The sequence below is a fragment of the Pezoporus wallicus genome, unplaced genomic scaffold (genome assembly GCF_028554395.1).
Source record: "Pezoporus wallicus isolate ANWC-B61680 ecotype Strahan unplaced genomic scaffold, APGP_CSIRO_Pwel_v1 contig_3812, whole genome shotgun sequence".
Taxonomy (NCBI): domain Eukaryota; kingdom Metazoa; phylum Chordata; class Aves; order Psittaciformes; family Psittacidae; genus Pezoporus; species Pezoporus wallicus.
The window spans coordinates 1,199,713-1,213,312 of NW_026639618.1; the positions used below are offsets into that span (position 1 = coordinate 1,199,713).

General features: G+C 42.4%; 1 protein-coding gene across 1 annotated transcript in view; it reads right to left on the reverse strand.

Moving 5' to 3' along the window:
* The window catches only part of DEPTOR (DEP domain containing MTOR interacting protein), a 70,911-nt gene that overhangs the window by 22,719 nt on the left and 34,592 nt on the right, over window positions 1-13,600 (reverse strand). The window contains exons 6-7 of the mRNA XM_057415245.1: window positions 1,738-1,923; window positions 1,057-1,191 (exon numbers count right to left, since the gene is read on the reverse strand). Of these exons, the coding sequence (XP_057271228.1) occupies window positions 1,057-1,191; window positions 1,738-1,923 (321 nt within the window). The remainder of the gene's footprint in view (window positions 1-1,056; window positions 1,192-1,737; window positions 1,924-13,600) is intronic.

Here is a 13,600-nt window from a genome sequence, read left to right on the forward strand (position 1 = left end):
GTCCTTCAAATTATTTCAACTTAGAACCTCATACTGAATTCCCTGCAGAGATTAAGGAAAGGGAAGGAAATGTGCTAAAAGGAGAGAGAGAAAATACTGCTGTAACTATGCCTGTCTTTATGATGGCCACCGCACAGAAGGAATGAAATGCACTTTAGCTCGTGCATCTCCAGAGCAAATTGTAAATGTTTTGAATGAGATTCATACAGTGCTTGAGGCACTCTCTAGTAATCACTTCAAATACCAGCACCCCTTTGAAAGCAGAACTTGCACATATCCAGTGAAGCCTCCCCGCCTTGCAAAACACTCCCCACACCATCAGCAGAGACCCAGTAAGTTTGAAATAATAATAAGGAGCACAAAGGGCAGCCAGGACTCTGCTTTGAAATTCAGGGTTGTTTCTGAGGGAAACAGAGAGGCTGAAACAATATCTGTCCTGGTCTGTTTTCCCCTTCCCAGATGTACAATATGAAACAATTTTAAGTGAACTGTGTAAGAATGGGTGTGTTTAACCTTCCGGCATGGGATAGGAAATCCTTTCAAAAGGAAAATAAGCTTCAGCACTACATTTACCTTCCTAAACAGCCCGGTGTAAGACCTAAACAAATGAAAACGTTGAAATGGTCCCTGACAGGCTGAAACAATGCTGCCTCTTTCTTTCAAGTCTGCTGTTTTCTGAGTTGTGCTATTTCATAGTAACTCAAGCGGCCACTGGATAGTTAAACTCTCCTCTGACTTGCACTGAAGGAATGTCTCTAGGAGGGGATTTGAATCAGTCCAGAGCTTGGCAATGAAGAAGCAAATCTGGGCCTCTGACTGCATGTCCTCCTAAGAGATAAACTGCAGCTCAAGCCACAATTATGGGCTTGATGCAGAGATTACTGGAGGCAGACGTCTGGCTTGGGTTCAGCAGACTTGAGGCTAGTAGATAATAGTGCCCTCTGGCCTACAAAACCTGTGGCACTGTAAATTGTTAATGCATCCTTCAAAAAGATAAACTCAGGCGTGATTCTAGGCATGCTGCTCCTGTGCACTGCAAGCAGTGCTGGTGCTCACCAGATTTGGGGTTGCAGAGCACTGGGGGACTGCTGCTGAGCGTTGGGCTACTGCTGAAATACCCGCTGCTGCCACAGCTACTCATGCTGCTTCTCCGTACTGCTGATACGATCTTTATCTCCTTGGTGGGACTCACTACAAGCAAACAGAAAATGTAGAGAGAAAGGGAACCCATATGAGTTATTAAACCCACTTCCCTGGTTTCTTTAAAACAACAGCAATAAGCCACGCTTTCAGTAACAACACTGGGAAGGGGTTAGTGTGTTCCACAAAGCTGGAAAAGTCACTGTATGAGCATACTGCAGCTAACATGATGGCTGAACTATTCCCATTGCACTGTCTTCTAGAAGGCATTTCAATATAAGTAAGTTTTTCCATCTTTTTACTTTGCATTTATTCTCTTAGCTCTTACTAACTAGCAAATGCTGCAGGACCCCTTCCCTTCACTTTTACTCTTCTTGAAAACTCCACATAAAATGTATGACATATTACTTTGGGCTTGGGGGATTTTAACCAGTTCTGCTTGTTTGTGGACACCGTATTTTGACCAGCATTTGAAATGCTATTGATCCACATACAAAACTACCCTAGGGAACTAAACACTGAAACCCCTTGTCCAAAAAGGACTTTTTAACATCCCATGGAGTCACCCTACAGACAGCAGTATAGTTGATGAGTCACCTGAGAGAAAACTGGTGTGTTTTCTGTTGTCATGGTTCTGCTTGCGCAGGCAAAACGGGCTGTCGTGGCTTTCTGGCATCAAGCGAGATTTCTCAGTGAGGAGCTCCATTAATCGCCGGCGGCGGCGGAAATTCATTCTGCACTGGTAAAGCAAGTTGCTGTCCATAAAATGGTGCTTGTTGGACACTAGGAAAAGAAACGGGTAGAAGAAAGTCTATAGCTGGTAGAACTGAAATCAGAGCATACCTGTCTACATTGTGTGCACTGCATGCCTCACTGTAAGGAAGCAACACTCAGAGCTCTCCTCTTCCCCTCTGCAGACTCAGAAGGGGGAAGGTGGTCAGCTTCACACAGGTATCTTCAATATGCAAGCTTTCATAGTGTTGATAACAAAGCAGGAACTGTAGTGGCCATTGCTGAGAGAAAACTTTTACACTACGTTGATTAATGACAAGCACTTTTTATTTTCAAGTGGAAACGGAAGTTCTTTATCTTTCCATGACAGGTTGCACCATAGTCCATCTCCACACACGCCTCTTCTGTATGCCATTTGCTGCTGGTGGTCCCTGCAGACCAGATGTAGCTCCTTTCATCAAGCTTTTTGTAAACTGATCAGTCTAGGGCGGTCCCTGAGAGCTCTGACTGACCACCCTGTTCAGAGCTACAGGGCAGCAAGGAATCAAGACCTGTGTGTTTCCTCTGTCTTGTTCACCACAGACACTCTGTCCCAGACACTTCCTGCAGGCCACTTCCCCCTTTCACATGGATACACAAGGTTTGGGAACAGGCACCCAGCCAAAAATCATTTCTTACATAATGAAAAGGAGTCTTAATTACAAGCTCTTTGACACTGAGAGCAAATCCCAGGTTGCTGGTGTCAGAGAGAGAGCACAGAGCCTACCCACAGGCTGCAGCCTCACCATAACGCCTGTGTTTGCTGCCACTGATGCTGCATCTCAATAGTGATGAAAAATGAAGCAGTTGGACAGAATTGTACCAGGTCCCAGAAGTGCTCTGACTCCTTCAGGGCTTGAGCACAAGAAAGCCCTCTGCAGTACCCCTGTCATTAGTACTGCAGCATCTTAAATAGCTGCAGTAGATGTTCTGGCTGCATTTCATCCATCTTCACCTAGCTTCCATGATTATGTTCGACAGAAATTATTTCCTACAGTTGACCTTTTCCATGAAGGATCTAGATGCTGGATTTACCTAGTTTATAAATCTCATTTCTTTCAATACTGAATCATAAGAACTGGTGGGTTATACATATTTATGTGTAAAGTGCAAACAAGATACATCTGCACTCAGAGGTCAGTAAAGTCTCTTGAGTATATCACTCAGTCATTTGGTCTCAGTCTCCTACTGCAGACACTGAACCTTTGCCTTGCTCTTTGCTCTGCCCAATATGTGGGGTCCAAAAGCAGCAGAGCTCAGGATGCTACACCAGACCCAAAGCCTGGAACCCTGCTTGCCTGCTTTCCCTTCATCTTCATCCCCAACACATTCTTTCTTGCTCTCATCCCTTCTTAACACCTCAGATGGCTCTCCATGAGCCCCACAGAAGTACAGCACAGATGTGACAGACCTGTAAAAAAGGCTGTATTTAGGCATAAATCACCAGGATGTAATTTGATGCTTGTGAGCTGAAGGAATAACCTCAAAGAAGACAAAGTCCATTCACCTTTTCCATGATATCCATCCCAGGGATGTCTAGTCATGCAGACAATAAAGAAGACACCAGTCCTAGTACAGCATGGCCCTCTACACCTTTTTAATGAATAAAGCAGAAAGGTCACAGCAGTCAGCCAAACTGTGATGTTTCACATACCATCTACACAATAGACCCCTATTACCTACATCGCCCGGTTCTGTTGAAGAACTTTGGAAGAGCCAGAGCTGCTTGGCTTTTCTCTGCTTCATTTTGGTGCTGAATCTGTTATTACCTCAAAACAGGCGCATGCATCCTCCTTGAGCAAAAACAGCTTTGCTAAGACAAATATAGCATTGCAAGCAATTTTTACTGTGTTCTGACACATTAATTATTGCAGGCACATGCTGCTGCTGTGCTCCTCATGTTGGACAAGTATAGTATGCAATACTATTAAACAGCACTTACTAATAATCACTATTTTTGAAGAACGGAAATAGAGGAGGAGAGATTTGGAGACTTGCCTACATCCACAAAAGGATTTGCTGTCAGAGGCAGTTAGTATGTAGGTGTTCACAGCTACCAGTCTCATTCTGAGATCACTGACACAGTAAGTAAAAGCAGCACTATCTAGCTATGTCCTACATTATTAGAATAATCTGATGTAAATTAAAAAAAAAAATCCTTTTTTTCTTTTTTTTTATGACATCCTAAAATGTTCCCTGAAACTTAAAAAGACAAATTCTACTTATTCAGCATGCTACAGGGATTCATAATCTTCAAGGAAAGAGGGCCCCACAAATACTCCCTTGGAAGTAGAATTACTGTTGCCAACAGTTTGCAATACAAGAAATGGTTTCTGATTCAAATTAAACATTATGGCACTAACGTCTTTCATTAAAACAATTCAGTTTGTGCCATTAACCAAAGTGCTCTGACGGTCCTCAGAAATGATGGCAATCAGAGATCAACACACACTCATGTTGCACACATCGTAAAGCTCTCTGAAATACTGGAATAGCTACTGACCATGAAACTAGGTAATGTAAACTTTTTTATGCCAAGATACTGAGTGTATTTTAGAATAACAATACTTGTTTTGACTGAAATACTGTAGTATTTATATACTTACAAGAGCAAAGCTTAGGTCTTACACTGGAGTAATTCATCCCCGCTGTAACTATTTTAGTCCACAGAAGGGTGAATTTTTATATGATAAATGAATACAAGTGGAAAAGGTAAGACCAATGACTGCATGCTGTAGAATATTTGTACATTATTTACAAAACAAAAGCTTTGTAGCCAGACTGCCTATAACAAGTAGCATTAGTACAGAAACTGGAGTGCTCACTGATTTTCATAGTTTAATTCCTCATTTCTATAGATAGTTCATGTTTCATGTGAGTGTTAGAATAACAGCCTGCATCCTCAGTTTGAGCAGATTACATATTTGTAGCACCATGTAACCTTTTGCATATTTAAGAACCTAAAAAAAAACCTAAACAGAGGCAGTGAGCTCAGACTGTCTTCTGGTACATACATCATCAAACAAAATATCTCACCAAAATTATTGGGGTGCCCCATGGCACATATCCATGATTTGGGATGAAATGTCTGTTCTGTGACTCTGCCTAAGGATGAGTACATCTGGAAGTGTCCTTGCCCATAGCAGGTGGAATGGAACTAAACAGTCTTTAAGGTCCCTTCCATGATCCTGTGATCTGGGACAGTGTGGAAAAAGTGATTTCCAGACCATGGATCAGAAGGTAGCGTTTGAGATGGGGGAAGCAGACACCAGTGCATGCAACCTCTGAAGCAGCTGCAGTGCAGTGTCTGTCTTTCAGGGTTAAGCAGGAGGAGCTACACTTGTCCTTTATAAATCGCAGCTATGTGAATGCCGGACTCAGAGCACGCCCAGAAGGTTGGGTTTGCTGCACTTAGTACATGCTGGGTGAGAGGTATTAGAGCACGCATAGGTGCTCAGATCAACTGCTTTAAGAGTCCATGTTTTGCTGCAATCAGCAGAGAAAAGTGGGAGTGAAGAACTTTCCCAAGCTGATTGCGGAATGCTGAGAGGACTGCACAGACTTGCCCGGGAGAGATTTCTTTAAAGGTAATTTAGAGGTTGCTACCTCAAACTAATGTGAAGTGTTGACCCAGGCAGCAGCAGATAAACTTGTGGCAGCTGACAAGGCTTTTGCTCCAGTTATCTGTCCCTCTCGTGGAAGCTGCTGCTGCGAGATAGGGATTGACTTCACTCCTGAATTAGTTCACTGCCCCCCATAATGGAGCATAGAAAAGCAAACTGGCACTCATTTGTCTTAAAAAGTCAGGCCACGGATGGCAAGTATTAGGACCTGTATTTGTACATGACGAGGATGATACAAAGAGCAAGGTGGGGTGACTTCATGAGTTTCTCATTCCAATTCAATTCACCAGTGCTCATGTGGCAACATGTCCACGTTACGATGTTATGAAACAGAAATAAATGTACTAAAGACAGTAAAGTAAAAATACGGTGACTGACAACTTCCAAAATCGTAAAAGTGCACAAGAGCATTTATGGTCCTGAGGGAAATGCACCAGCATGCATTCAGTCACCGATGCCAGACTTTGGGGGTACAGTCACAATCCACCAGTTTGATCTCCCACATACACAGGCCACAAAATTTCTCCCAGAAGCAGAATTTTAAAACTGTCTTTTAATCTTACATACATATATTTTTACTTGTACTTTAAAGCAGCCTATAATGACCACTTCACTCTTTCCCTTATGAGCTTTTTAAGGCTTCAGTCACTTTCCCTGACAGGCAATGAAGATTTAACTCAAGGCTGAGTTTGTTTAACTTCAGCTGCTAATCCCTGGACTTTGCTACACTTTCATCACAAAGTTACATAAGATCTGGTAAAAAATCTTCGTAAAGAAGTCTGTGAAGTGATGAAGCCAACTCTCAAACATCGCTGATAATCTGAATAAATCACACCCCTTAAATTATGATTTAACTCCTTGAATCCTCTTCAGTATTTCTTTATCCTTCCTAAAATCCAGTTATCAGAACTCCATGCTCAGTTACAGCCTCACTGCCCTTCTCTTACTTGCTGTTGTCCTTTTTGTACATCTCAGGCTCGCAGTAACAAGTTACTACAGCTATACTGCACAAAAAGCATGAAATGGGAACAACTTGTGACCAGTACTTTCTGGACAGCATTGCTTCACATCAATGGATGAAGCCTGTATCCTCATTTCCTAGATGTATCGCCTTCATGTTATACCAAAACACACATCTTTAGGGGTAATGACCATTTAATTGAGTTCAATTATTTGTTTACAGTCTCATCTAGTTTTTACAGACTTCATTGGTGAGGATTTCAGTTTGTGTATTTTGATATTTCTCTGATTGGGAGCACCCAATGTAGCAGCTTCGGTGCTTCTTACGCCTGGCTGCTTAACAGTTTCTGTCCAGACACATAAAATATAAACTTCAATGTCCACGCAAATCTTTCCTCTCCAGATTCTGACACAAAACTCTGGGCTCTGCATGGGCCTCAAACAGCCTTGTCTTTCCTTCTTTTGCAAGGAGGCTGATGCATAGCAGAGATAGAAATATTAGCTTTACATTGACTTCATAGAACTGAGGAGGCTTTAGAAAGTACAAAAGCCTATTTTAATAAATGGTGTGAGTCATGCCTTTAAAATCAGGCCACTTTTAATAACTGGCTTTTCCCCAGAATTCCTCCCACCACTTCAATTCCCTGTGATTTTTAGCTCTGATAATCTGTGTGCATCTCCACTGCAGTGATTAATGCTTTCTACCAGCTGAAAGCTGCAGTTCCCAGTAGAGCACATCCAGCTATGCACTCCAGCTGCTCTGCACAGCCCCACACAGCGCTGTCACCAAGCAAGCCCATAGCTGGAGCTGGGGGACAGATGCCCCATGTTGAGAGAGCAGTGGGAAAGAAATCAAAGTTCTCCAAGGAGCCATATGAGCAGCTCTCCTCAAGAGAGCAGAGGACGTGTTGAAGTGTTCACCTGTTTGTTTGTGTGAGCACGTGCTTGTGCTGGGGTTAAAAGGAAGAGACCAGCAGAGTCTATGGAGTTTTCACTGTGGATATGTCATGCCTTTCCCAACGTCAAGACAAAAGCAGACTGAACACTTTCCAGCAGCGCACAGCACATTTCCAAGCCTTTAGCGGCACGAGGCAGTGGCCCCAGTCTATTCACAAGAACACTTTATCTTTTTACTCAGGTAGTTCCCTCTATTAAAATGACATTAAACCCAGTTCGAAGTTGCAGGAGATCATTCTGGACCTTCATAATTACTGGCTGCAACAGTCTGTGCCGTCACACAGCAAGTCGCAGATGACCATACTGGTTTTGACCTCAGGAATGGCAGGACACTGCCTCAAAAGAGTTGATGTTGTACCAAAACCAAATGCAGGATGATGAGACACGCTGGTGGGCTGCAGGGAGTGACGGTTTATCTGAAGAAGGGCACAGCCCCAGCTGCTCCCACCAGCTCCCGAAGCATGATAAGGGAAGGGTCTGGCTGCAGCCTCATGTCATTTTGCTTTCCCGCTCCCCTCTCCTAAGCAAAACCAGCGTTTAGAAGGGAAGGAAACAAATAAATGCTGTAAAATAATGGTTCCTTAAAGAATGCCTCTCTCCATGGATAGCACACAGCTTACTGAGCCTGGCCCCTCTGTGCCTCAGGCCTTTAGCTAGTGCAGTGTCGGTCCCTGGCCAGAGAAGCAGTGGCAGTGTGTGTCCACTTTGGCTTTCACAGAGCAAGGGTGAGCCCATGAGGTTGGAGAACACTAAGCAGCTGCTGAGACCCACAGAGCTGCTGGCCTTGGGGCTGCTCCTCACCTCAGCTCCATGCTGCCTACCTCTGCCACTCCTGCCCTGACCTTTCCAGTCCTGCCTTGCACCAATGCACGTGCAGCTGGAAGGAGAATAACCGACACGTTATTCCGCACTGGACAATGCTTTTCCCATGCCTCTCAAAGCCTTCCTGTTTTTCTAAAGCTAATCTGGCACTGCAAATGCATTTTAATAATGGCACCTATTCAGATTAGTTTCCTTTTACACATTGATGAATTCCACCTGCTCGGAGCTCCCTTGGATCAAGGAAGAGAGGCTACAGATGTTCAGCCAGCACAGGGCTTTGCATCTTGGATTCCCTGCACCATAAAAACACACACTTACATTTCCACCTTTTATGCACGTATATATGCCACGAAGACTGTAGATAAGCCCACCTGTGAATGTATTCAAGCAGCATGTTAAACTCTTGGCAGTGCAGCTCTACTATGCTGTATTTTTTTCTCATCTGGATTACAAGGAATTCACTTTGAATGGACAATGAATCTAAGCCTGAACTGCTCCAGTTTCCACTGACCCTCTGATAGAACACTACAAGGCAGATCCTGGCCCTGAAATACAAAATACAGAGAGCTGTTCCAGCTCCTCCTAGATAAGGCTGAAGCTAGTAAGTGTGTCCAGAATTAAGTAGGTCCTGGACCTGTATGTAGGCCCAGAAAAAAAAAGCTATGATATACTTAGAGAACCATGTCTTCTGAGCTGCTTTAATGAACTGTGCTGTATTCATGTAGTGCAAAAAAAGTCTAGACAACTTTTACACTTCCTTTAAAGCATTAGGATTATGATAGACAACTGTCAAAAGTGCCTTGGTAACTGAAATAGAGAGTGTCCTGCTCTAAGTAAAGTGATATGTTCTGCTCAGGGCATTCATATTTTATTTCAGCTGCCTTAAAGTAGGCACGCACATAAGTGTTTCTATCTACATTTTGTCGTAAGCTTGTCATCTATTTGCAGTCTATTTTCAAATACACACACTTACTCTAGCATGAAAAGCCAGTGTGGAATCACACGCGTTTCAGCAGTCTTTTCCATTTGTATATGAGGATTTATCGTGTTTAATTTAGCAAGTTTACAGAACATAGCCAACTGCTTTTCTTTGCTTCCAAATAAAGTATGGAAAGTACAGTCTGCGGCAAGGCAAGCAGAAGATGAAAAGGCCCATCTGGGTATCTGTTTTTTTTGTTGCAGCTGTTAAAAACTGAAACCCATTCTCTGTCAGAAAAACAGAATTCGGTAGTTAATATGGAAAGGAGACTTCGTATGTGATTTACATAATGCATAGAGTGTGTGGCTCTCTCAAAGAACAAGCCCACTCCTGCTTTAGATAAAGACAACTGCAAGAGGAGCAGCATGAGAAGCTGATACAATAGGAAGCCTGAAGATTGTACAATTACATACAAAGTTCTTCTTCTCTCACTTTCCTACCAGGCCAAAATCATGAAAAATATGCAAAGTGGTCTCCAGATTTAGCATACGCAATTGAATTACTGTGGGGGAGGAACTGCTAGGGAAGAACTGCCACACAAACAACCAAGTGCCTCTGCAAGGCATAGGCTCAGGGGGAGCTGGGCTTAGAATAAAGAACAAAGCTGTGCTGCAGGACTTCAAAGACTAACTGAAGGCTTGTGTTTCTCCAAGATAAATCAAGGCACCATCTGTAAAAAAGTGATGCTTTATAATTTTTAGCATGGAATATACACAATGAAATCTTGGATAGATCCAACAGCTGATGGGATCCAGGTGCTGGATCAACTAGAAAAATATACAAAAAAAATCTATGTGTAAATTTTGGAGGAGAAAACCTATGAGCAATACAGTCAAGGATTTATGGGATGGTTCAACGGCACTTATAAATTGCTACCTGCAGTTGGTTAAAGCAGAGGCATATATTTCACATATATGACAAGTTTTCACTTGCCAAGTAAGTTACAAATGTCACTTACAAATGTCAGCTAATCATAAGCAACTGGACATGTAAGGTAAATGTAACAACACATACTTCACAATTTATGGGCATTTTAGATAAGAGAGGGAAAGCTTTTCAACAAAATCAAAAGAAATAATACTTTCCTAGGTATTTAATCGACTTCCACAATTACAACAAACTTGTGACTGCACCATGGATCCTGATGCTCGAAGCTAAATGTGCTGATCATCTTGTTAAAGGAAATTCTGCCGTATATAAAGGCACAGGGTTCTTGCAAAGAACGGGGAAAATTAAATACATGTTTTAAGACTTTTCTGCAGAGACAGGGAGAGAGCGTATGTCAATATTTACTGTTCTCAGTAAGTCACTACAAAATGTTTGTTCTCTTCTCTGAAAGTAATTTGCACAGTGGAGTTTTGCTGACAAAAGATTAACTCTTGAGAGGTGATCAGCACCTGCTGAAGAATATGCACCTGCTTTGAACACACCACATCTGGCCAGGTGCAATTAATAAAACTTTTTAAAGAAGAAAAGCAAATCCAAAGCAAAAGACCCTTATATCATGCCTAGGACATCTTACCTCATTTACTACCATTATAAAATCCTACCACTGATAAAATGTTTCAAGGAAAATACCTTCCAGTCATTGCCAAAAGAGACTTTTCCACCCCTTGCCCATTCAGGAAAGTAAAGTCTATGGCCTTTCCAGACCCCATCATATGTTCCTCTGCAGGTCTGAAACTGGGAATCTGCATCCTGCCCTCCTGGAGCAGAAAGGACAGCCATGCAAACCTCTGTGTGCCAAACTGTGCTGTGGTCACTGCCTGGGGAACGTGCAGGAGGGATGTCAAGAGAGGAATAGCGCTAAGCACATGCATTTGAAGGTAGGCAGCAGCTTGGGAAACAGCAATAGTAAAAGAAAGATAACATGATCTGGGATGGGAAGGTGAGCGCTGCTGCTCAGGTTTGACTGGGATTGCGGCACACGATGTACTGCCTGCGATGCAGGGAAATGGCATCATATTTACACTCCACAACCTACTGAAAAGTATTTCTAAATGTGCTATGGCTTGGTTGCTGCCACAGAGGAAATGCAAATATTCACCTTGCAGGTGCTATCCTAAGAAGGCATAGGTTCCTCTTAACAGTATTAACCAGATTTTAAAATGGAAAGTATCCATCACTTGAGATTTCAAACCTTAAGCCTTTTTGCAAGGCATGCAGACGTTTCTCCATCCCTCAAGCTTCTGTACCTGATGAGTCCTTGCAGGAGGACTTAGCCTATCGTAGCAGTGGTGCTCTTCTGCTGAGGTGCAGGGTAAGTGTTACAGCAAGTGCCATAAGCAAGTATGAGTCAAAAAGTGAAGCCAGAAGGAGCTTTGTGGATACCCTCTTTCCTTCTTGGACAACTCAGTATCTCTGTTCTCCAGACTGAGCAAGGGCTGTGACTATCTGTGTCCTCTGCCTGCCCTCAGCCCATCCTTGCTTTGGTCAGATTTATACTGGAGCCAGCAGGGAACTCCTTTCTTCTCTTGCTGCATGTGAATTTTGACCACAGTAACTACTCTGTCTCGCCATTTATATATGAAGAATCAGGAAAGACCCATTCTCCTGGAGGAAAGTTTTACCTGTTAATATTACAAAGCTTTACATACCTCACCATAATAGAAATGGTCTTTTTAACAGCTGAGAAACATGTTCTGTTCACCTTTTGTCCCTGCCCTGATTGGATGTTCATCACTGTGTTTATAATTCTTTATTCCTGTCTTCGTTCCTATATTCTGGGGAAGATCATCAGTGTTCACAAATGCAGAATAATTACTGGTAATTACACTGCCAACAGAAGCCTTTAAGAAATGTAGAGTGCATAATACCCTGCTAGCTACATTTATTTTTATTCCATATTACCTGGAAGTACCAGTTCAGAGGAAAGGACATCTGGCTCCTATTTGTGAAAATGGTGGTTTGTGGGTTATGATCTGTATGTACCAGTGGGATTTTGGAAGGAAGCAATTCAGCACTTAAGCACATTTCATCATTTTCATGTACAGCAGGGGAAATATGTATAGTTTTATATGCCCAAAGAGATCATGGAGATTATTTTTAAACTGAAACATTTGATGTTTTTACATCATTTACACAATTCCTCTTAAACCACTGTTTTCCTTTTTAAATTTAGCATCAGTGTTTGTTTCCTGTGTGAAACATGGTTTGTGTCTGACCAATGAAAGTGAAGATAAGTGTGTCAGGAAGCTCCATTTTGAATACAGTACCTCAGCTGCAAAATAAAGCTTCTATGAGTAACTGAAAGTCAGTATCAGCAAAAATAAATTGCACAATTCAGTCGTGGTTGGAAAACTGCTACTGAGATTGTCAACTTGATGCAATTTATTTCTATTATGTTCTGTTGCATTAGGTAAGGTAATAAATACTTCACCAGAACAGCAGAGCAAGCTTTATTTTTTTTTTCATACTGTGGTTATCAAACAATGCTGCTAGCAAAGATTGCCTTTAGGGCAGGAAAATGTTTTATTCTCCTCTCTTGTTCAGTCAAGAGTCTTTCTGCTGGTTCTGCCAACAAGGATGCCAATTAGTGTCAAGTAACATTTTGGTGCTGCTGATGAGATACAATACAAAGGGATCATAGTGTGGTGAAATGAATTTACTGTACTAAGAGATAGAAAAATACTCTTTTTTTTTAATTGGACCTAGAATTCCATAAGATGGGATTATAAAAGAGAATACTACTCCTGCCATTTTACAGTTTGTATCCCCAGTTCTTTACTGGGAGTTCTCATTTCAAGCTTCCTTCTTAGAGGAAGCCAACATTACATGAACCTCCAAAATGCACAGATCGTATCCAGTTGCTAAGGAGAACCCCAAACCACCTCTGTGTTAATTGTGCTAGTACTCTCATCAGTATTCCTGACACTATCTAGACAAATTGTTTCAGTGAAATCCAGAGAAGAGGGAAATCTGTTTAGGATGTCCACTTGTAAAGGTAAATCCCAAGGATAGCATTCAGTTTGATTTCACTTCCAGCTTCTCCATCAGTCAGTGCAAATTCCCCACCGAGTTATGTTTCCCCTGATAAAAGCTGGGTGAGAAAGATGATGGTACCTTGCAGTGAGAGGGCCACTTCCTCAGCAATCCACCAATTCCCAGGGCCCCATCTGAGGTCACTTCAAATCTCTTTCTAACAGGGTGTTTTGCATGTGCTCTTGACTACTAGAAGAGGATGGGCAGGGGATAGATCTCCAAAACTGGCAATCCACAAAGGTGAGCAGGGCCAGCATTGCTCAGGAATCCAACCAGAAACTCGGCTTGATGGGAGCAAAACTATTTCCTTGCCAAGGTGCACTGCTGAGCATTTGCCTTAGTCAATGAAACAATGGTTGATCTGTAG